Genomic DNA, 24025 nt, shown 5'->3' on the forward strand with positions numbered 1-24025 from the left:
GGCGGGAGGGGCGGGGCCAGCACCGGGGGGGCGGGGTCAGGACATGAAGGGGCGGAGCCAGAGCGATGGGGCGGGGTCAGGACATGAAGGGGCGGAGCCAGAGCGATGGGGCGGGGTGAAGGTGGGGAGATGGCCCCGGGAGGGGCGGGGTCTCGCGGCGGGGGGGCGGGGCCGCGTGTCCCGCGCAGTGCCGTGGCCGGGGTGGGGCGCGCAGGCGCAGAGCGGGGCCGGGTGGATCATGGCGGGCCCCGGGCTGGTGGCGGGGGACGTAGTGGTGGACGCGCTGCCCTACTTCGACCAGGGCTACGAGGCGCCGGGCGTCCGGGAGGCGGTGAGTGCGGGCCGGGGCGCGGCGGCGGGCGGGGGCCGGCAGCCGACGTGCCTGACGCCCTGTGTGCGCTAGGCCGCGGCGCTGGTGGAGGAGGAGACGCGGCGGTACCGGCCCACCAAGAACTACCTCAGCTACCTGCCGGCGCACGACTTCAGCGCGTTCGAGGTGAGGAGCACCGAGCTCCCCCGTCCCCTGCCCCTTCCCCCGGCCGGGCTCCCCCCGCCGCCTCACCCGCGCCTTCCCCGCAGACCGAGATCATGCGGAACGAGTTCGAGCGCCTGGCGGCCCGGCAGCCCCTGGAGCTGCTCAGCATGAAGAGGTGAGCGGGGCGCCCGGGGGGGACCAGCCCGAGAGCGGGGCACCCGCGCCTCCTCCTGAGGCGGGCGGGCGGTCTGTTGCAGGTACGAGCTGCCGGCGCCGTCCTCCGGGCAGAAGAACGACATCACGGCGTGGCAGGAGTGCGTGAACAACTCCATGGCGCAGCTGGAGCACCAGGCGGTGCGCATCGAGAACCTGGAGCTCATGTCACAGCACGGCTGTAACGCCTGGAAGGTGTACAACGAGTAAGGCTTTGCGGGACCTCGCTGAAGTTCTGACTTCAGCTTCTGTGTGGCTGCTGTGTTTTCCTGTGTATGTAGGGGGATCTTTAGAATGTACCATAGAATCCCAGACTGGTTTGTGTTGAAGGGACCTTAAAGCTCATCCAGTCCCAACCTCCCGCCATGGGCAGGGACACCTTCCACTAGAGCAGGTTGCTCCAAGCCCCTGTGTCCAACCTGGCCTTGAACACTGCCAGGGATGGGGCAGCCACAATCACGAGTTCTGGACTCACTCCTGCGGGTCCACATCTTTCTTATGTTGGGGGCCCCAAGGAGTGAGGAGCACAGACTGCATTGAGAACAAGTTGTCTGGTGTTTGTATTGAGGTGGCTTTTTGTGTCCTTACTTAAATGGGTCAGGTCCAGCAATTGTATGTTTTCCTAACACTTTGCTTCCATTCTACTCTTAGACATCTGGTTCATATGATAGAACAAGCCCAGAAAGAGCTTCAGAAGTTGAGGTGAGTCATTTTTTTCCATATTTTTCAGAATGAAGTTGAAAGGAAAGTGAGCCCCTTCCCCCAGGCTGTGCAAGGCTCGTGTGTATGCTGCTGCCACAGTCACAGGAAAAAAGACCCAGTAACAACAGTAATTAACAGATCTGACTCTGCCGTCCCCACGCAGTTACATTCATAATGCCCACTCCACTCAAACTCTGTTTGTTTGGTTTGATTTTGGTTAGTCTGAACCTCTGTTTTGAACAGGATGGACTGAAGTGGAATCCTCTCTGTAATGCAGTCATGTCTTCTTCCCATTGCTGATAGACTTACTTAGTGTGCAGTTGTCTGCCTGATGTTAGGTCTGGCCTATTAAGGTAGATGCTTTAATGAGTTTACAGAGATGGATCACTCGGGGTGAGCAGTGTGAACTGAGGTCTACTTAGAGACCAAAGGATTTGAAGTATTCTGCATGCCTCAGGTGCTTCAGGGAATGACTGAATTTCGTGAATGATGAGCAGTTCATCTTTGCTTTGCTGACTGGTTTTCAGAGAGAACGAAACACATTTCTGGTGTTGTACACCAGGAGCAGTGGGTTTGAATGTTTGAAGCTTTGCTTGTAGTATAGGGGAAGGTGGTTTTGTGTGTCTGTGGTTTTATTGTTTTTATCAATCTCTCTCTCTCGTACTTCTAGAGATCGGGTGTATTTTGAAATTAGAAATTACAGATTGTAAAGAAAGGAGATAAAAAGGAATACGTCTTTTTCTCCCCAGGAAAAACATTCAGGATCTGAACTGGCAACGAAAGAACATGCAGCTCACAGCTGGGGCCAAGCTCCGAGAAATGGAATCCACGTGAGTATCTGAAGTTGTCTGTTAAACCTTCCACAAGTCAATCTTTTGCCTGGAATTCTTCCCTGCAGAGCATCTGTGATCTTTCAGTGCTGTTGTGGGATGTTACGGTGGGAAAACTGCTTGTTGCTTTGCACAGAGGGTTTGTAATTCAGGTCTGTGTAATAGTTACTATAGTTGAGTGAATCGGTGAGCAACAGATGTGAAAGGAGGGCACGTCAGCTACTTGAGATTGCCTAAACTGTGTCTTAAACTCTGTAACTAAGTATTGGCAGTCAGTGGGTTTGATTCTAGTAAATCAAATCTCAACATACAAAATCTTAGCAGGGTTAAAACCTACATTTGGTCACTTTGGTTGTTCAAACTACCATTGATACTGACAGAGGTTTATCAGGTATTGAGAAAAACACTGCTTTATTCCCTGTCTTTGTGCTTTTTTGGAACAATAATTGTCTTTTTATTTTAAAACAGAGGACGCTTACATAAAACTTAAAGGCTTTCTAATTTCTTTTCCCTTCCAGATGGGTGTCTCTTGTCAGTAAAAACTATGAGATTGAACGAACTATTGTGCAGCTGGAAAATGAAATCTCACAAATCAAACAGCAGCACGGGGAGGCGAACAAGGAGAATATCCAGCAGGACTTCCAGTGACTTAACCATTGGTGTCTCACTGCAGCATATGTTAAAACAAAAACCTTTGGAGATGCTGTGTGTTTGTAGACACCTCGAGTTGCAGTTGTGTGATGTTTTCATTGTTTCTTTTCCTTGTTTTCATGTCTAAGACTCAGAGTGTCCTGTTCAAATGTGTTAGGGGCATAGTTAAATGTATTTTAATTTGTTTGTGAATTGTTTTGGTTTTAAATACCTAATGTAGGAGCTTTTAAAGAAAAAAGCCTTTTCATGTTTTTGCATTTTCCCCTATGCCTTTAATAAATACTGTTTTGCTATCTGTATGGCTTCTGCTTCACGTTCCAAAGCCAGCCTGAGTGCAGGCAGCAGAGTAAGCCTTGTCCACCAAACCCACCAACTGGCACTGCATGGCTGATGTGTGTGAACTTGAACCCAGTGTGCAAGGCTGAGTCTGGAAAGAGGCTGCTGGTGGTAGAGCATTTGTAACTGACCCATGCCAGGCTGGGAGAGAGGCTGGGACATGGTGCATAGCATTGCACAGGTACTTGTTTGTGTGGGGGGGGGGTCCCAGGTGGACTGTGCCATGCTAAGCACTTTTCGTAGAATCCCAGCCTGGTTTGGGTTGGAAGGGAGCTTAAAGCTCCTCCAGTTCCAAGCCCCTGCCACGGGCAGGGACACCTTCCACTAGAGCAGGTTGCTCCAAGCCCCTGTGTCCAACCTGGCCTTGAACACTGCCAGGGACGGGGCAGCCACAGCTTCTCTGGGCACCCTGTGCCAGCGCCTCAGCACCCTCACAGGGAAGAGCTTCTGCCTCAGAGCTCATCTCAATCTCCCCTCTGGCAGGTTAAAGCCATTCCCCTTGTCCTACCACTACTTTTTACTACAACTCTACTATCACTCCATCCCCCTTTTCCCAAGGGGTTTTGTGCTCTGTGCTACACGGCTCCTCATGTGTGTTTCTCACCATCCGCCGCCGGGCACGGCGCACTGACTGCAGGTCTTACAGCACCCCAATACACCGGCGTCCCGCGGCTCCTCCGCTGATCCCGGTGCTCCACCGCTACAAACACGTAGCAGAGTCACCGCTCCCGTCTTTGGGGTGCCCAGTGAGGACGGGGGGCTCCTCACCGCGCTCGGTCGCTTGTTCTTCGGTGGGCGCGGGTGGGCGCCGCAACCCTCGCGCTGTCCTCGGCCCCTCCCGCCCGCGGTGTCCGCACCGTTTGCTCCGCGCGGGGCAGGGCCCCGGCCCGGCCGCGGCTGCTACCGGCACCCGCCGCCGCCTCAGGGGCGCCCCGGTGGGCGCGGCCCGCTCCGTGCTGCACGCTCCGCCCCTGATTTTGATTGGCTGGGAAGCCTCCGACGCCCACCAATGGGGATACACCCCGAGGCGCGCTCGACGTCACGTCTCGTCTTTTCCGGACCCTACCCGCCCCACCCACACGTGCTGACGGAGCACGCGCCGCTGCGCGCGGCCTCGCGGGGCCCCGCCTCCCTGGCGTGGGGCGCGCGCACGGCGCGTGGTGACGCGGTACGTGAGCGGAGCGGGGAGCTGGGTTCAAAGGAGGAAACATGGCGGAAAACAAAGGAGGCGGCGGCGGCGGGGAGGGGGCTGCCGAGGCCGGGCCGGGCGGTGGCGGCGGTCTGGAGCCCGCGGCCGCCTCCCCCTCGGCCGCCGTGCCGCCCGAGGAGCGGGAGAGTCCCGGCGCGGCGGCGGTGGCGGAGCGCGGTCTCGGGGAGGCTGAGGCCGAGGCGGCGGCGGCGGGGCCCGGTGTCGTTCCAGGGCCTGGCCCCAGCCCGGTGCCTCCGCTGACACCGGCGGCGCCGGGGCCGTTCTCGCTGCTGGACACATGCGCCGTCTGCGCGCAGAGCTTGCAGAGCCGGCGGGAGGCCGAGCCGAAGCTGCTGCCCTGCCTGCACTCCTTCTGCCGGCGCTGCCTGCCCGAGCCCGAGCGGCAGCTCAGCGTGCCCGTGCCCGGCGGCGCGAACGGCGACATCCAGCAAGGTGAGCAGGGGGGGGCCGGCAGTGCTGCCGGCGCCGGCGGCTTCTCCTTCGGGAGGTGCCTCTGCGTTGCTCGCGGGTTCTTGTCTCTGGCATCGAGCGAGCTTCAGCTTTTCCGGGCTTGAGCCCGTAGTTTGTCTCGGCCTCGTTTGACAGCTCTGCCGGCAGAGCTTGCGTCCGTGAGCGCCGGCGTGGCTGCTGCCCTGATCCTCCGCGATCTCTCTTACCACGCCCATCAGCAGTTTGCTCCGTGTTTGTAAGCGACGGCTGTAACTTGGAGGGTCTGGGAATGACAGCGTGAATTGCCCTGTACGTGTTGTTCTGGCTTTCGGGGGTGCTCTGGTAGAGGCTTGTCTGGGAGGGAGTGTTCAGCTGGTCAGTACTCGAGGAAAAATATTGTCTGATTGAGATGTAGCTCACTGTTGTTACAGCATTCAGTGCTGGGTTGGCAGTGGTGTGTGGAGTACACCTGCTTTCAGTTTCATGTTTCCTGTGGTCCGAGTTAAACCACTGCAGTGCTGTTTGTCACTTGACTTGCTGTCACTCTGCGCTCTACTGACGTGTAGAGCCTGTGTACCCTGCACGTGTGTAACTCCTGTGCTGTGGAACAAGTGTAAACTGCTCCTTCTAGGTCTGTGGATTGAAATCACAGCTTGATTTTTCTTTTTTCTTTTAATTTTAAATGTTCAGGGGTAGAATTGAAAAGTTTCTGGAGCTCTTCATAGAGTGACTCACATGCTGTGGTCTACAGACCAAATTAGGGCTCTGGTAAGTGGTTTTGCAGGTCTTAATTGGGCCCTGTGGTCAGTGAGACCTTGTTTGGTGACATCCTTCTGGTTTTAGCAAGGACTCGAGCCTTTCCTGTGTTGCCAGTTGAGGGAATTAACCTGGCTTGGTAGTGGTGCTTTCGTCCAAACTGTTCAGAAGCAGTTCGTCTAGGATGTGAAATCCATTGCTTTTAAAAAGCTGATGCATTCAGTATAGCTCATAAATGCACTAACTGAAGCACTTGGGTGGTCTTGTCATCCCTCTTGTTAAATTCCAGATTCTATATTTTGCATTATAGATGCAAACGAAAGACACAGAACTTGAAGCTAAGTTGATTTTATGGCAGTCAGCAGGATTATCTGAATCTTGCTGTGTCTGTTAGGATACAAGTGCAGGAACAACACAAAGCCTTAGGTTCTGAAGTACGTGTAAGCTGGAGTATCACTTCTTGTTACACGTATCTTCAGAATGCTTTATTCTGTTCTTTGAAGTAAGAATTCACCTTTGGATTGCTGCATCAAAAACTTTTGGATGATGTGAGCAACATGTGCATGTTGGCTCCGGGAGACTATACTGGTAGAGATGTGTGTGATCCATCCTGGTGGTACATAAGGCTGCATGAACAAATGTGTTAGCCCAGCAGGTCACTTAAGAACAAGGCACTGAGCAGCCAGAAGATGCAGGTTTGTGGACGATGCTTGCTACTTGCTGTAAATGGAATCAGTTGAATGGCACGTGAAGTGCTTACCAGTCAGTCAGGTCCAAAATGGGCATTCTCAGCATCCAGAGAAGTACCACATTGCTTAATCATGCAGGTTCCTTCCCTGTTGGCATGAGTTTTGATGGTCGTGATGGTTACTTCCCCTTGTACTGCTTCTCTAGTCTCCTTAACCACAAGCAGGTATTTTTTCATGAAGGAAGAATTAATGAGAAGTGGTACCTGTACCTATACATGGAACAGGTTACACTTAACTGTAGTCTCTCACTTGTTTATTTGCTGTACTATTTTATGTACATTTAAATTCGTTTGCTATTGTTACTGTCTCTACACCTAGATAACGTAATTACGAGTGCTATGGAAAAGAACAGGATTTTCTTTTGATATTTTCCTGGTTTCTTTCTTAATTAGCTTCAGATTTTGCTCTATAAGAGTTGTCAGTACTTAAAAGTAAAACATACATGTATTTATTGGGTAATAACTATGGAAGCCACTTACCAGGAGGTGAGTGCAACCTCAGTACCTGCAGAACAGTTCTGTGTCCTGTCCTGGTGAAAACGTGCTGCTGCTCTCAGGGAAGGCAGAAGGATGCTTGAAGGCAGGAGTTCGTGGTCTATATCGGCATCTCTTCTCCTCAAGTGTTGCCACTCCTTTGAGAGACACTGCTAACGAAGACAGAAGAGTGGTCTCAATTCCCAAAAGTTTAAGAAACTCTGGCTAAAGTTTAAAACAACAACCTCAAGTTGTGGCAGGCTGTGTTATAGAAAAGTCACTGGTAGGTTCGTACCTGTTGCACTAGTGAGAGATTATTTTGGCAGCTGTTTATGTTGGGGGGGGAGAAACCAGAAGTGTTTTGGTGTATTTAAAACATACATACTTTATGCCATTTACTTAACATAAAAAGTGGAATCTCGTATGCAGTTTAATGACTTCCTAGGTCATTGGAATGTGTATTTATTTGATGGGTAGCTGATTGCTTCACGACTGCTGTTTCAGCTGTCCAGCTGCACAATTCCTCTCAGACTGAACAGGTTACAAGAAAATGCCACCTTCTATTTGTATCCCAGTGTTCTGAAAAATGCTTACTTTGAAGTTAGAGATTTCAGCCTGAAGTTAGAGATCCTGCAAACCAACTTGTCCTGCACCCATTGCTGCATCTGCTCCTGGGAAGAGACTTGTTTGGAGGTTTCACTGCCTCACTGAGATATTTACAATCTCTTTTAAGAAGGTTATCTCAACAGAGAGAATGTGTGGCTCTCCCAGCTCCCTGAGAACGGCACAATCTTCATTAGGCTAAAAAAGAGCTGCAGGATGCTTTTGGGGAGCCTAAGGGAAACCTACACAACTTAATGTGCACGTATGTATAATTTGAGGAACAATCCATTTACTGGTGAGTGCTCTAATACGTAGTATCATAAATTATTTTGATAGCTGAATTCAACTCCTCTACCCAGTGTTTGTGTATTTAGAGACCATGTATTAATCACACCTTAAATTATGCAGGAAGTCGTTTTAATTTGCTTTGGGAGGGAAACATAAAACCAGTATGATGTCTAGGAGAATGTGACATACCACTTAAACTGAATTCAGTTATAGTTACTGTGTTTTCAGTCTAGAAACTCCTGCATCAAATAGACTGCTGAAGCTGTGTCACTGCAGCTCATCTTGGGTTCAGGAATTGTTAGTATACATCAGCTGAATTCTCTTGATCCTTTGGCTTTCTCCTGTGTTGATGAGTGAGGGTCATGGATTTATATCTGCTGGAGCCCAGGAAAGGCAGAGTCCTGAGAAATGTTCAGTTCATCTTCTGAGCTTATTACAGTCTTGGTCTGAAATTTAAAATTCAGTCTAAATGAATAGTGTATTCTAAAAGAACTTTTGTCTGGTAACATTCTGAGCATGTGTCATTTTTATAAAAATAGATGTCTGTGACTGCTATAAATTGTTTTTCCTCACTAAATGTGACGTGTTGTCAGGTGAATGCATGACAGTTGTGATATAAGCAAGGGTTGTTTGTCAAAAACAAAAGCTGAGTTAGGAGTGGGCCTTGAAAGCAGTTATTTTTCTTCCAAATGTATTTATATTCTGATAGATTTCAGTGGGATTGTGTCACTGACTTGACCTGGGAGGGTTTATTTCAAGGTCTAACCACTGACACTAGAACAAGTGTCAGTTTGATGTATGGCTGTACAGAAAAGTATTTGGACCCTCACATCTCTGTGAGAAGTAAATATTATGCATGTGTAGTAACTACTACTGGTGCTCTCAACCAATAAATGAAACCTGGCAGAGATTCATTCCTCGGAGGACTGCAAACATGCCAAGACTGAACTTCAAACGGAAGTTTGAGTTGTTAAATCGCACGAGTGCCTGCAAATATTTCCGGCACTGGGAAGCTTTATCATTAGAATAGTGTAAACATCTAAAAGGATTTGGAGTTGTCTTAGATTCACTTAGTACTTTTGTTTTGGGAATCAGCCTGACACGTTTCAACCCAAACCCAAACACGTGTTTGTTTAAAACCAGATGTCTGAAATGATGCTGTTCACTGAACAGTTGTAGAAGGTTGAGCTGATCGTCAGTGGGTAATGTTTTAGGCTAGTGCTAACTGATGGCTTGCAAGTAGCAACAGAAAACCTAAGCCATTTCTTCAAAGTGAAGGTTTTTGTAGGCAGGGACTTGATAAATGTTGTTTGTGTTTCAGACCTTGTTTTGAAGGAGTTGGAGCCTACGAAAATAGGAATTCCAGTATGTAAGGAAGGATATTTAGGAATGCGCATGTTTGGGTTCAATATTTGAATAAACTTTGAGAGATACTTTGAATTTAGAATTTTGGACCACTGGAAAGGCTGCCTGCATTAGCCCAGCGAGGGAGGGGATCCAGGGCTGAATGGCGCTGCTGAAGTACAAAGTGCTCTTTGTAGCTTCTTATCCCTTCATCTTGTACATTGTGTTCATCCATGAACACATTCCTCCTCATTCAGATTAGTGATCTCCCCGCCTTCAGCAATACCCTTTATTTTGTTGCCAAAAGCTGTTTTGGAGTTAGGACTTCAGTGACTTTACTTTCCATTATTGCTTTTTGGTCTCTAAGGTTTAGGAAGTGTTTGGATAGGCTGCGAAGTGTTCATTTTAAGTTGACTGAAGTCAACTTGGACTTGAAGCCAGCAAGTGAATGGATGGATCCTTTAGTATGGAAGCTTCTATGTTTGCTCTTTTGCTTTAGCGAGTGTAGTGTTTGTAAGGAGTAGGTAAGTTTCCATGGCTAGTTGTAACTGTGTCCCATTTCCTTCCTCCCCACTTCCCTTTCTCTAACCCCAGGGCTGTGGTGCTGGAGGGTCCCAGGCAGCTTCTCAAGTGGCTTTAAAAAAGCTAAGTTTTAAGAAAACCACACGGAGGGGATGGTATTTGCGCAGGTTTGGGTGGGAAACAGGTTAATTCTTCCTGGCTTGGGAAGCCTAGCTCTCCTGCAGATGGGCTCTGAACACCTGATGAAACTCCAGAAGGTAATTTCTAGAAGTGTGGTTGGGGAGCAGAGAATGCGAGAAAATTCCAGTTCTTTTTGTGCGGAAGTACGAGTTGAACACACACTGTCTTACTGGGCAGAATGTGCCTTGCTTGGCAAAGACGTAGTGGGGGTGGACCAGTTGATTTCAACTTCTCTTAAAAGTGCCAAGAGTTGGAATTCCTTAATATCAAGCTCGAGTGGGTATAGTAGCCTAAGACTTGGCATAAGCTTGCCCTGGTTTGATCCTACAAGGCCGGAGGTGCAGAGAATCAGGCTTTTCCCCCTAGGAGCATTTAGTGCTCCATCCCTGGCAGTGTTCAAGGCTGGGTTGGGCAGAACCTTGGGCAACATGGTTTAGTGTGAGGTGTCCCTGCCCATGGCAGGGGGTTGGAACTGAATGATCTTCAGGTCCTTTCCAACCCAAACCATTCTATGAGTTTTAAACTTTGGAAGAGTGTTTTAGTGTTGTCAGGATCAAGATGTCAGACTGAAGAAATGGATTTTAAGCAGGTCTTGAATAAATCTGAAACTAGTTCAAGGTGAAGGCTCTCATAGTTAGATTAACCTGTTGAAAAAAATTGCTTGTTTTGAGATACATGCAAATAACCATCTGAGAAACATTACCCTTGGGAAACCTTAAATATATGTGAAGTATTCTCATAGTTCAGAGTTACAATTAAGAAAAATACTTCTGTTGCAGCTTTAGTTGGCAGTGGCAGATTAAAAGCATTTCTATTTGAAATGTTAAGTTCTTTGACCCATTCCGTTGACTTGCTGCTGGATTATGTTGCAGATTTTCTAGCATTCTTTCTGTTTTTATGAAAACAAGATTACTTTTTCATCTCTATTTATTTCAGTTTTGTCCTTTCTGGCATCCTTTGATGTCTGTGGTCTAGTTTAGTGTGCTTTATCTCAATCATAAACAGTTAAAAGGATTACATAGATGCCACTCTCATTAGTGTTCTTAATAAAGTCTTTGACTGACAAATAAGAACATCTAATGTGCAGTGTAAGGAAGATGTGACTTCTAGTTGTTGTATAACTAATGGTTCAACACGTGTAGTAAAACTTGTGCTACTTGCCTTGCTTTGCTCTTGACAAAACTCTTCACCTAGGCTATTCTGTGCTCTGCTTTGGTTAGAAGTGTAGGTCATAACCTCGGCGGGAGTTGCCAAGAGAGCTGGAGCTGTACCAAAACATTCTTATTGTAGGGCTTTTCCTTGGTTTCACAGTCATGATCTGCAGCCTGATTCGCAGAGACATGGGCTCCCGTGCAGGGCAGGGGCAGCTCTTCCCAGGGCAGTGACCATTCCCGGGCTGTGGCTGGTATTCCTGTTTCCACCACCGCGAGCTCTGCCCTGTGTCCCATCAGTGTGCGGGAGGGACATGGGCTGCAGAGCAGCTCAAGTAGCTCCCCAGGGCTGATTCCTGCTGCAGTTCTTGCAGGTCTGTCCCTGACTACACTCTTGCAGGCACATGCTGCTGTCCATTCTCCTCTGTGGTTTGCTTCAGCTCTGAGTAGTATCTTGGGCAAATTACTCTTTCTGATCATATCAGGAGACTCCTTAGGAGCATGTCGCAACGAATTGGGAGTTTCTTTTCTCCCTCTGTTGCAGACTTTGGAAACTCTGGTAGGGAGGAATGGCTCATGATGTGAGAAGGTGGCAAGTGAAACCTACCTCTCTTTGAGCGGGGTTAGCAATGCAGGGCAGGCTTTTCCTACCTGCTGGATTGGTGACGCTCAAACCAAATCTCCAGGTAAGAAATTATTTCTGCTCTCACTGAAATCAGCCTTATGTAGGGTAAAAGGAGAGAAACAAAACTTGGGTTAGGCTGCATGCAACAGATGAGGGGCAGTAAACGTGACTGAGAATGATTTTGCTGTTCTGGATAAAGTCTGGAGAAGTGCGTGACAAAAAGTAGAATCTGATCTGAACTGCACGATTATCTGGGAATAGGATGTAATTCACTTCACAGTGTGACTGGAAGTGGCAGGGAAGGGAAAATGTACATGCAGCTGTGTATGTCAAGTATGGTGATAAGTGTTTGTGCTTGTGGCTGTTACAGGTCTTATTATGAGGTTTGTGATTAAACAAGTAGAAAAACCAGTGATGTCAGTCCTCCTCATTGCAGTGTAAGAAGCTGGAAGCCCACTCCTTACCTGCAGCTCTTGTAAAACAGTTCCTCATTTTCTATGGCCTTTTAGGTCCAAAGGCTGATTGTCCTTGGATTTCTTCATGGAAGTACTAATATTCACAGGAGCATCTGTGGATGGTGATGTTTTGGGGGGGCTTTTCTGCTTTTTTTTTTGGCACCTGAAGTATAACTCTGTTCCTGTAGTTAATGCTGATGATGGTATTTTGATGCCAGTGCACTGTAAATCAGATAGGAACTGCCATTCAAAATAGACCCTCTGAGTTCCACGTGATGTGGTCAATACTTACGATTTCTCCTAATATTTTTGCCAGGGAAGAAGCATTTCTGTAAAACTGGGTTCTGTGGGATTGGAAATGCGAAGTATGAAAGAAACTTCCTGATTCTCAACTCTTCAGTGCTGCTGTTAACCTCTTGAGTGTCGATGTATGGCTTCAGAATAACATGAAGCCATCTTTGAGAGTGTGGGAAGTCTTTATGCTAATAGTTTGGATTGGGGGAGGTCATAAACCAGCCTGACCTTCCTAATTCCTATGAATGTGTCTAATTCTAGTTCAACTTTGATCCTTTAAGAAAAGGATGGGGTTTTTTTGCTGTGTGCTATCTTTGGATGTAGCTACATGCCTTTTCTGAAAGCAGAGTTACAGTGGAAATGTGTGTACTAGGGCTAAATACATTTGTGTTGGGGTGGTTGTTTGGTTGGTTGGGTTTTGTTTTGTTTTTAACAGTATTAAGCTTCTAATTTAAATTGATGCAGAAAACCAGTGTAGTAAGTTCTGCTGCAGGATGGTATTTGTGCTTCATTTCAATTTTCTTACATAAGAAGTATTTTGGACTGAAACTGGCAATGAAACCTTGGTTTTTTAGTAGGTTTTATAAACATTTGAGCCATAGCTTGTCCTAAAATGCATTCTCGTGAAATCTTTACCATAAACTTCATTAGATAGCAAATGACCTCAAGTTTTATCGGGTAAGGATTTCTTTCTGGTTTTCTTCTATGTAAATGTTATTTCAGTGTGATCTTTATCTACTTTTCCCTCTCCTCTCACAAAATCAGCCACATCTGTCTTTTCTGTCTGGTTTCTAGTACAAATGGTGCTGCATTAATTTGGTTTATATTAGATTCAAAGATCAGGACATGAGTATGAGTTGCTCATATAATATTGGAAAGCTACTTTGGAGATAATTGAGGGCATTGAGATGTGAAAATGAAGTGTATTTGCTGAATGAGAATGGCAAGGCCTCGTCTTAGGGTTGTGATCTCTTGAGATATGTGCAGAACACCAGTGGGTAACTTGTGTGCAAAGTGTGCTTGAATATGGAGGTGCAAAATGTGGATGTTTGACTGTCAGAGCAGCGTTTGTGGACTCCCTGTTCCCTGTGTCCTTGCAGAGAGAAGCGATGGGCAAGGTAGAATTACCCATGGTCTGAATCCAGCCCACGGGCTGCCAGTTGTATTGCTCTTTTGACATGAAAAAGATTGAATTTATTCAAGATTTCAATGATTTGTCTGCTTTAAAAAAGAAATCCAAACTTGCCTTACAGGAAGCGCTCTGCATGTGTGGCGTTTGACTTTGCTTTGTGTGAAGATTATAGATCTTGGATGCTTTTGTGCTTCCTGTAGGATTTCTGTGCGATCAGCCCAAGAGAGCACTAAAAATCAGGTTTAGCTGTGGTCTGGCTTTAGGTGGAGTAATTTTAATGGTTAGAAACTTTTGGTCTGTAAGTATATGCGCATCAGCTGATAGGTGGCTTTCATTATAGTATTCCCTAAAGAATGTTGTCTCTCAGTAGTAAGAGAATCTCAAGGCTCTGCATATGGAGAAGCTTCATTGTACATGTGAAAGCTCTTATAGGTGGTGAAATACTAGCTATTTTTCACGTTCTGCTCTTGAAGCATGTTTGGTTTGATGATACAGGGGATTTTTACTTGGATTCTTGTTGCTCTGCAGTGAATCTTGGGTGTTCTGAAGCCATCGTTAATTTTAGCACTTGAAAAAATTAACTAATTTACTACTAATGTAGTTAATCTCCCTGAAATAAGTCCTGCTGTTCTAACTGAATATCCACAAAGGAGTTGAGCGTCATTTAATTACATTTACTTTCCAAAGTTGTTTCAGGTGTCCCTGTGTATAAAAATACCCAATTGCTTTGAAAGCTTCTCCCTGAAAATGATGATCACAGTCAAGTTGTATAGGAACTTGATTTAAGACTAGGTGTTAACCACTACCTCAGAGGTGACTTAAGTTTTCAAACTTTTAATGTCTTTGTTGTTCACAAAATGTCTTTAAATGTCAATTTGGATCATGTAGCAGCTTCTTTGCAGCTCCACTGAGGACTTAAAGCTCTAATTTAGCAATTACAGAGGATAACAAAGCCAGATACTGGAAAGGAACTAGTCGCATTGTATCCACTGTTAAAGCTATGTGTGTATGCATTTACATCTGTATGTGCAAAGTGTTGTATGTGCTGCAGAAAGGTAGGTGTAGTTGGCATTATAAGATTTTTTGCTGTCAAATTGTGGCTTTTGGTATTAGCCTTCCTGCAAAACACTACTTGGAAAACCCCTGTAACCTTCAGATAGTTGGTGTTATTCATCTGCATCCCTCTCCTAATGCTTGCCTTGAGACAGGCTGTGCAATAGATGGTTATAAAAAGTAATTAACATGTGTCTTGAGTTTATCAAACTAAAATGGGGGGAAATGAGGATATTTGCTTGGGGAGAACAAATGACTGGGCTAAAGATACACGTATTTTTTGGGGAAGAAATCAGTAGTAAAAACTGAGTATGATGTAGAAATTACCACACCTTCATCTTAGGAAACAAAGCCTCTTCTGAAGAGAGGTGCATGTGGTTTGTGGGGGTTTTCTTGTTCATGGTTTGTTGTTGTTGGGTGCATTTTAGGGGAAACTGTTACCTGTAGGTAGCGGCTGGTTTTAACGGTAGTGTCAACTGTGCAATCTGTTCATTAATCATAGAATCAACCAGGTTGGAAAAGACCTGCAAGATCATCAAGTCCGACCGTTCCCCAGCACTGTCAAGGCCACCACTAACCTATGACACTGAGGGCCTCGTCTGCATGGTTTGCGAACACTTCCAGGGCTAGTGATTCCACTGATTCCCTGGGCAGCTTGTTCCAATTTATCCAAGTGAAATGAGCAGTCCGAGGGTTTTGTGTTCATTCCTGTGATCTTTTGATTCTGGGAGTGTTGGTTTTCATGTTCTTTACCTGAAAATTGGGAAACATTTTCTGTTCTGCAGTTGGTGTAATCAGATGTCCCATATGCCGCCAAGAATGCAGACAGATAGATCTGGTGGATAACTACTTTGTAAAAGACACGTCAGAAGCACCAAGCAGCTCCGATGAGAAGTCAGAACAGGTATGGCACTTTCCTGCTTGCTGGAATTAATTTGCTGGGTTTGTCTCTACATGTTAATACTTTCCAGGAAAATGATGGTAACTGCCTGTTTCCCTTCGCAGGTGTGTACAAGCTGTGAAGATAATGCTAGTGCTGTTGGATTTTGTGTAGAGTGTGGGGAATGGTTGTGCAAGACTTGCATAGAAGCTCATCAGCGAGTAAAATTCACTAAAGATCATATGATCAGAAAAAAAGAGGATGTTTCTTCAGGTGAGCGTGTGGATATCACTGTGGTAAAAGCCTTTTCTCTTTAGCACATGTGAAAAGAGGCAGGGAGGATTATTTGGGTAACAACCAACTGTATGTATGGCTCTCTAAAGATTTGGGAAAAGTTTAGTAAAAAGCTGCAGAATTTCTAGCTCTAAAAATAGAGGAAAAATTAAATTCTAAACTCAAGTGGGTATTTACTCACACTTTGTACAGTTTGATGTCCAAAGGAAAGAAGTATGTTAAGTACAGAAGAAAGAGAATGAGAGTTCAGTCTTTGGAAAGAATTTAGATCCATTCTTAATAATTCTTTACTTTAGTAGAAAAACTAAATGGAGGGTTTAAATCTGGAGAGTACTGACATATTCTTACCCATTGGCCAAGGAAATTAACCAACTACAGCAAAATGTATGATTTATAAGGAGCAATTATAGTTCTCCTAGTAGAGAAGTATACTCGGATAAGTTCATAGTCATATTCAATATTATGTTACTGTTGTATTGATATTGCTGAGTAAATGTGGAGTTCATATGTATTTTAGGTTTAATATCTCTTTCAGTTAGCAAAATTTAATGTGTGAAGTGTGTGTACAGTTTGGTTAGATGTGCAGCTTTATAAGAACTTAATTCTTAACCTGTTATTTGACTGTGTATTGTTCGTAACCTGCTGAGGTAATGTGGAAAACATTCCCAAAACAGGTGAAAGGAAACTGAGTTTTAGCTTAGAAGATGTTATATATTTGTAAATGGGATTCAGGTTTAAAGGCCCGTAGGTTCTACACAATCTGGATGTATATGAAGACTGATTGTATTGAGGAAGAGAGATCTTCACATTCTTCTCTCTCTCTCCATTTAGAATTAAGATCTTCACGATTGTTTCATTGTGCCATTTCAAAGGAGTCACACTGCTTTGCTTTCTGCCAACTCTCATCAAAATCAGATTAATACTTAAAGTTTGCTATTAAGCTTGGTTCTTCTAGACAATGATCTTATTTCACTTGCTCTGTAAAAAACCTTCATTTCTGGAGAGTTTTCTCTGTATGGTTTTACTGGGTGTTGTTCAATAAGAAATATTATCTAGTTAAGTTTAAACATATTAATCCTACTAGGTGAGAAACACTTAAAGTGAAATCAAAGTACAGGGCCCCACAAAGAGTTGCTGATGCTCCTCAGGAGTGCTATATTGTGACTGTCAAGGTGATACTATAGCTCTGCTTCCCCTTCACTAAACCTGAGGGGGAAGTGCCAAAAATTGGCTGTTCCAATAAAATAAACCTTATATCAGAACTGTAGGTTGGTGTTTATGAAGAGGGAAGCCAATGTGGAGTTGGTGTGTTAGCATATGGCAAGAATGTAGCCTTCCTTTGACCTGACATAGTGATCCTTACAGCTCTCCTGATTGTGGGGAATGACAGTTCATTATTTTCCTGGAGGAGCTTGTTCCTTCTTTCTGCTAAGACTCAAAGATACACCCTGGAGACTTCAAATTTCTATTACTGAGTGTCAGCTGTAGATTCAGGAGCTCTCTTTCCTTTACAATAACTTGCATGATATAACAAGCTTCAGAAATGTTGGAGACATTCATGTTTAAGACATTTAAGACATTCATATTTTAAACCTTACCTGCTGTATCTTCCAAAGGCTGCTTTCCTCTGTGCTAAGCTCAAAATATCCCTAGAAGACTGTGCAGCACTTCTTTGTAAGCTCAGAACTACTTTTTGACATTATCTATTATTTGCTTAAGTGGAAAAGGGAAGCAGTTCAGCTGGGGTTTAAGTAGCTCTTAACATGGGCAATGTTTGCTTTGCATTTACCACTTCAGTTGCATATGACTTAATGAGATTTACAAAGGGTTGGAAGTGACAATTTAGGAAACCTCGGGCTATTTGACAGTATAAAAGCTTGTGAGGTTTGATCCATCCTTCAGTGTGTCGGGTGAAATTGCACACGGTTTGTTAACATGTGTCCACGATCTCATGTTGTGTACAGGCTTTGCATTCTTACAGGTGCCAGTGTCGTGAGTGGTTGTGATAGGAGACGAATTTCTCTTTCAATACAATAAAGCAGAAACAGTGATATACCACTAGTGCTGTAACTATTTCAATGAGAACCTATTCATGGGAACTTTAGGGTGAGAACAGGTCTGTAGTTGTCTTTGTCCTCATTCTTGGTTGTTACTGAGCTTGGAAGTGAGTCGTTTTGCTCTTCAGATTGTCTAAATTTGATTTTAAAATGCAAAACTGGTTTATTTTTAAAAACAGAGGCCGTGGGAGCATCTGGTCAACGTCCTGTTTTCTGTCCTGTCCACAAACAAGAGCAGTTAAAACTTTTCTGTGAAACATGTGACAGGCTGACATGCAGAGACTGTCAGTTACTGGAACACAAAGAACACAGGTACAAATATTACTATGTCTTAATTCCTGTGGTGCACTTTCTCCGAGGATGAAATGGCATTTTGTGTCCTGAATACTGTTGTATGTACTCTTTGTTGGGCTGAAATGATCCCTTGCAAAGGAGAACCTGTGTGGAGTGCTGAAAACTTTAAGCCATCAGTTGGTCGAGCTTTGTGAAGTATCTTAAGAGCAGATTCAAACCAACATGGGCTGAGGTGATTTGGTGTGATTAACTTGTTAACTTGCCTGGCATTTACCAGGGCTGCCAGGACTTGAATAGAAATTGCTACAGCTCTGAGTACCTGGTGCTGTAAAGAAGCAAAAAGTGAAATAGTGAGTCATGGATGAGGTAATTTTTTGAAAGGGCATATTTTGTTATGCAACAATTGTTCAATTTAGGGTATTTTTTTAAAGAAAGGTATAAATTTTGCCTCGTAAATGAGTATATTTTTCTGGTACAGAGGGGAAAAGTTGAATGGTTTTAGTTTGTTGAACATTGCCTCACTCCGAGTAACAAGAAATGCTGGGTTTTGTCTCCAGAGCTTGCTCTTCTCTTAGCTGCTAGAAAAAAGTTGGGACTTCTTAAGATACATTAAAGCTTCCTGCTTTTTAGCAGCTCTGTTGTAGAGTTGTTTGAATGTTTGAAAAAGTAGTTTGCAGTGTTATAATAGAGAATCTGGGGATAAATGTGTATTTATCAGCCACTGCAGCACGGCTTTTCCCAGTCAGTCTGCAAGGAACACTTCTCTGTCAAGGGTCTTGTCAGTATGTTACAATATTGAATTTAGTGTTTGTTTTCCAGAGCGGTGTTTGCTCTCATAGGCTGCTATAGCATCTGAAGGGAGAGCTTTTACTTTCGAAATGAGTACTATTACAATATTAACAACCTGTTCCTTCATGGGCTCGATCAGAAATACCCTGAAAGATGTGTCCAAACCAGCATGGTCTCCTAGGATATGTTAACTAACTTGTTCTAGTTGGTTTCTTTGCATCTGTGTTGTGCATGATGCTAACTAACGGATGTATCTTGTTCTACTGACCTGTTCTCTTCCAGTAAGAGAATACTTTGCTATTAATGTGCTGCTTTGCAGAATATGCTTTAAAATCCGTTCTGCCTGCAGATGTGAATTACAGATGATTAGGGCGACTGCTTCATCTGCCATAAAGTACAACTGAGATCTTTATGAAGGTCACTAAATCAAGTGGAAACAAAGATTAGTTTTAATCTCCTGTTTACTTCTTACCTGAAGTCCTAATATTTTGCACCAAAGGATGAATCACCACTTTAGTAGCAATGGGGTCCAGCGTTCAGTGCAGAATTTTAAGTGAAAGGATTGCTGGTACTTCTGTAGAAAGCTGATGTTCTTCTAGCAGCCTAATGGTGTGCTGTCCACCTATTTTAAGTAGTTTTCAGTCCACACGCTTTTCAAGCTGGAAGTACAATACAATATTAAAGTATTTTGGCTGTAACAGGACCTACAGCAAAGTTTTAGCAGTGCCAGGTTAAGTGGAGATTTATCTTTTTTTTCCCTGAAGAGGAAATATGAGTTTCACTTGATGAAAGTAGAACAGAAAATCTGCAGATCTCGAAACATTTCACATCTTGTGGCATTTAGGTTATAGTAATGCTGCTTTTTGCATTATAATACCTAAAACTTGTGGTGCTGTTTGTCTGCAAGAACTCTGGACTGTTCTTAGAAAAAGCAGCATATTGAGACTGAGGTATCTAAACTCTTGTCATTGAAACTTGTCTGTTGCTGGTACAAACTGAATAAAGAGGAGAGGAGGGTTTCAGTTGAGAGTAGTGTTCTCTTTGCCCAAGTCTCTGTTACCATAACTGAGTAATTCGAGTCAAGAAACACTATTACTGTAAATTTGATCATTTATCCAAACAGACTTTTCCTGTTAGATTAAATTGCAATGTTCTCCTCAAATTTGACCAAAGACAATGCTGCTTTCTTTTTCAGTTGTGGTTTGGGGATAGTGTAGGTTACTTCTAATGTAGATTATCAGATGCTTCTCTTCAATTGTAGGAGTTTTCTGCCAGTTTGAGTGTTAAGATTTAGTGTAGTAAAGAAGGGAAGACACTCCAGGAACCCAGACTGTCCCTCTTATTAACAAATTCTGTTTCAGAAGCATGAAGTTTACTTACTGAAGACAAGAAGTGGCAAGTGACCGACAGGAATCTTGGGGCTTGGGGGGAATCTCTGGGTAGTTGAGAAGAACCAGAGAAGATGAAAACTCTTGGAGCTACTTAATTCCCCTTGCCATTTCTAACATAGGTGTTCTGCTTCTGTTGCACTGTTCATTCCTCTTGTATGTTAGGAAAATGCAACTCATTTCAGTATTTTCCTTTGATGTAGCTACTTGCACTCTTTTCAGATGAAGTAATGGAAGGTGCCTTTGATACAGGAGCTGTTTGGTTGAAGGACTTGGGAGGGAATGATGTGTTCTTCACATGGAAGTACCAAAGAAAGTTTAAGTTTTTATTCGAATAGGACTATTTTCTTTTGGATTAAGCTAATTTGGTCAAATATGAGCAGTATAATAGCAACTGAAAAAATAGGGGTTTTTTGTATCATCTAATATATGTTTAAGCTATTAGTGCATTTTCCTCATCTAACACCAGCAAAATGATTTGCCAAGCTTTGAAGCTTCTGCTGTCTGCTTTAGCTGGGGTTCCATTGCTTGCTATCTGGTGAAACAATGCAGCGCATCGTCTCCCTGTGTAGTTGGAATTAATGCGACCCAGAGAGGTTCAGTCTTCGGGACGCTTACAAAGGGTTTTATCACTGAAGCATCTTACACACTGGTGTACACACAGTTTGATTTTTGTATGTGTTTTGTCACATTTTTTCCAAAAGCTTTACATCTAAATTGGCAACCTTTAGTTTCAGCCCATTCCTCCTTGGTAATTGCTATCTTTTGCATGTTGAAAAGGTATCAGTTTCTGGAAGAAGCTTTTCAGAACCAGAAGGGTGCAATTGAGAACTTATTGGCCAAACTTCTTGAGAAGAAGAATTATGTAAATTTTGCAGCTGCCCAAGTTCAGAATAGGTGAGTACCCAAAGTGATGAATTGTTACTATTACATTCTTTTTAATGCACCACAGTAAGAAGAATGATGGGACTAGAATAATACTTCATATTTGAGTTGATTCTGCATCTTAAGTCATATTGGACTTAATTATTTTCCTGTTGCTTTCTTCCCTACAATACTATCCATCTGTTGAGGTTGTTGAAAGAAACAAATGTCATAGGTGATGTCTTTTATGGCAACTTAGAGTTAGAACCAAAGCTGTGACACATGTATTACACTTGGGGAGGGGAAGAAAGAAGGAATAAAAAAGCCAAAGCAAACCCATCTTCTGGTTTCTGCTGAGTTGGGCTGTAGGTGACACTGTTGGCTATAGAGATAACTGATTTTTCTAGCAATATTTTTGTTTTCTGTAAATGCCTCTTTGATAATTATGTACTAAAAAGTTCTTTTGAAATTGAATAGGAAACTGTGATTGGTTTGGTTTGAAACAGGCAGGCAAAACTTAGTGCAGTTACTTGAAAGGAAGGCAAGCTTTTTCTTAGGTAGCTTAGCTTAAGAATTCCAGGATGAGTTTACATTCATTGTCATGTAGAACAATGAATATAGAGACAGAGAGAGCACAAGATCGCTGCTTTTTTCACCCTCTCGTGGTGATGTGGTGTGCTGGAGGTCAGGGAATTCCACTGTGATTCTCAGTGGTTTCGTGAGCCTTCTGCAGCTTTTAAGTCACTTGCAAAATGACACATAGTGTGGAGATGGGAAGTACAAGGCAGAAGGAAGTGTCCCAAAGATAGAAGGGGAAGTTCTGGTGCAAATCTTTAACTCCCAGTGGTAACATGTACATTTGAAAAAAAACCCAAAGAGACTTGCAAGGGAAAGAGAACATAGAACATGGCAGAGGCAAGTGTGTGAAGATGGAAGCAATGAAAATGGGATTCTTTGTGTTGATTCAGCATGAAACTCTTTGAAGGAACCCAAAAGCAAGCACCATCATGAAGGAGGATGACAAGCTGTAGAATTGTTACATGCTTGAAGAAGAGATAGAAACTCAGTTTAATGAGAAATAATTAAACTGAAAGGTCAAGAAATCATAGAATCATAGAATGGTTTGGGTTTGAAAGGATCTTAAGATCATCCAATTTCAACCCCCTGCCATGGGCAGGAACGCCTCACACTAGACCGTATCACCCAAGACTGTCCAACCCGGCCTTGACCACTTCCAAGGATGGAGCATTTACAACTTCTTTGGGCACCCTGTGCCAGCGCCTCAGCACCCTCACAGGGAAGAACTTCACAAAACATTCTGTGATAAGAATTCAAGGCCAATAATGGCTCGTGCCCATATGAGTAACACATTGTAATGGTGGTTTTTGCCTAAGAGTTTCTGGCTTCACTGAAAATTCAGTGAATTTCTGCAGCATGTGGTTGGGCTGTGTAAAGATCATGATTATCTGCTGAGCCAAGTGGGTATTGCAAGCGACACAGTAGGTTACTTTGACATTCTATTCGTTGCTGAAGTGTAGGGCACAAAATCCATTATCATAAATCTTCAGGGAATGAAAAAAGTGTATATTACAATAATGTTGTCAGTGTTAGCAGATGGTATGAAATTGCCATCCTATGTGATTGTGAAGCATAAAACAGTGTAGAAAGAATAACTGCCTGGAATAATTGGTGGGTGCCAAGGATGGATGTCTACTGACTTAATGAGGGGTTGGTTGAATGCTTGTCGGAGTAGAAGACCAGGTTGTGCTGTCATGAAAAAGCACAACCTGTGTCCAAGGTGCCTTAAAGGGCATTTAACACCAACAATGAAGATGTCAGACAAATGAGTATTGGTCTTGTGATCGTATCAGGATGAATGACATTGCAGGTTCACATGCTTGATCTAGGAGTGAAGAAGCCCTTCGGAAGAGGACAACTGAAGTCTTTACACTCAGGCTGGCTCATGCATGGTGGTGTGCTCTGACTCCTACAAGCGAAGCAAAGAATCCTGCTGCAACGTTATGTTAGCATTAGATTAAGGCAGCATCAAGTAAATCCAGAATTTGCAGTGAGGTTTAAGAAATGCTGTATTTCAAAGTCTGTGGACAGAGGTCAAGATGATTTGCTTGAGACCGAAGTTGAGAATAGTGAAGACGCTAAAACTGGGGAAGAATGACAGTGATGGAAGTGAAGACATAGAAGGGCAGTAGTAGTAAAGCACAAGAGAATAATACAGCCTAATGTCAAGCAAATTGTTAGTGAAATGTTTGTCTTTATTGTGTATTGGCATGTAATACCTTACAGGCATGTAGTAACCTTTTAGTTACAAGATTTTCTGGGGGAGGTGGAGGAGTCAATCTGAACCTCACGATTCACTTCCTTTCCGGTTAATATACAATAGCATAAAAGTTTAAGGCATCATATATAAATTCTTCACAGCAGAAGAGACATGATGTAGAGATAAATATATATGTGTACATACACACGTGTGGTCTTGGCTGGGTATGTCTCTGTATAAACCACAAGGACTGTTTCATATAATTTTAAGTAAAACCCAAGTTGTTAATTGAGATCCCATCTCAATCTCAGACTATACCATTTTATTCCAAATCTGAAATTTTAGATGGCTTCTTTGTGATTAGTGATGATTTCTGTTAGAAATCAAGCTATAAATTTTGCACGTATCGGAACTCCTTCAACACAGAAGTTGCTCCTTTGCTTTCCAAGGGTGGGAAAATGTCTGTGGTGTTGAGTATTGACTGCCTGACAATACATTTCTCTTTTGTAGGATAAAAGAAGTAAATGAAACAAACAAGCGAGTAGAACAGGAGATCAAAGTGGCTATATTCACCCTCATCAATGAGATCAATAAAAAGGGAAAATCCCTTTTACAGCACCTTGAGGTACAGTTAAGAGAATAACTAATAGTGTTGTTTGCTCTTTCCAGTTCCCTATTGAGAACTTATATTCCATGTTTAAAGTTACTCT

At 43.8% G+C, this 24025-nt stretch overlaps 2 protein-coding genes and 1 long non-coding RNA gene across 6 annotated transcripts in view; all 3 read left to right on the top strand.

The window, feature by feature from the left end:
• The first annotated feature begins 128 nt into the window (after positions 1-128).
• BCAS2 (BCAS2 pre-mRNA processing factor) lies at positions 129-3170 on the top strand. 3 transcript variants are annotated; one of them, XM_030473248.1, is made up of 8 exons: positions 196-331; positions 404-496; positions 580-650; positions 733-894; positions 1196-1256; positions 1340-1390; positions 2140-2220; positions 2739-3169. In XM_030473248.1, the coding sequence occupies exons 1-8, from the start codon at positions 239-241 to the stop codon at positions 2757-2759; spliced, it is 633 nt and encodes a 210-aa protein (XP_030329108.1). In that variant the 5' UTR covers positions 196-238; the 3' UTR covers positions 2760-3169. The 3 variants fall into 3 exon arrangements, with proteins under 3 accessions (XP_030329107.1, XP_030329108.1, XP_030329109.1); XM_030473247.1 differs by lacking the exon at positions 1196-1256 and having other exon boundaries at positions 129-331; positions 2739-3170; XM_030473249.1 differs by lacking the exons at positions 1196-1256; positions 1340-1390 and having other exon boundaries at positions 198-331; positions 2739-3168.
• A 1147-nt stretch (positions 3171-4317) lies between these two features.
• The window catches only part of TRIM33 (tripartite motif containing 33), a 37243-nt gene continuing 17535 nt past the window's right edge, over positions 4318-24025 (top strand). For both annotated transcript variants that reach the window (XM_030473281.1, XM_030473282.1), the window contains exons 1-6: positions 4318-4849; positions 15257-15375; positions 15477-15624; positions 17882-18014; positions 20954-21070; positions 23826-23940. In XM_030473281.1, the coding sequence (XP_030329141.1) occupies positions 4417-4849; positions 15257-15375; positions 15477-15624; positions 17882-18014; positions 20954-21070; positions 23826-23940 (1065 nt within the window). In that variant the 5' untranslated portion in view covers positions 4318-4416. The remainder of the gene's footprint in view (positions 4850-15256; positions 15376-15476; positions 15625-17881; positions 18015-20953; positions 21071-23825; positions 23941-24025) is intronic.
• Positions 20153-20570, top strand: LOC115602302. The gene is made up of 2 exons (XR_003989644.1): positions 20153-20410; positions 20497-20570. It is a non-coding gene; the product is annotated as an uncharacterized LOC115602302 (long non-coding RNA).

The sequence above is a fragment of the Strigops habroptila genome, chromosome 18 (genome assembly GCF_004027225.2).
Source record: "Strigops habroptila isolate Jane chromosome 18, bStrHab1.2.pri, whole genome shotgun sequence".
NCBI classification, from domain to species: domain Eukaryota; kingdom Metazoa; phylum Chordata; class Aves; order Psittaciformes; family Psittacidae; genus Strigops; species Strigops habroptila.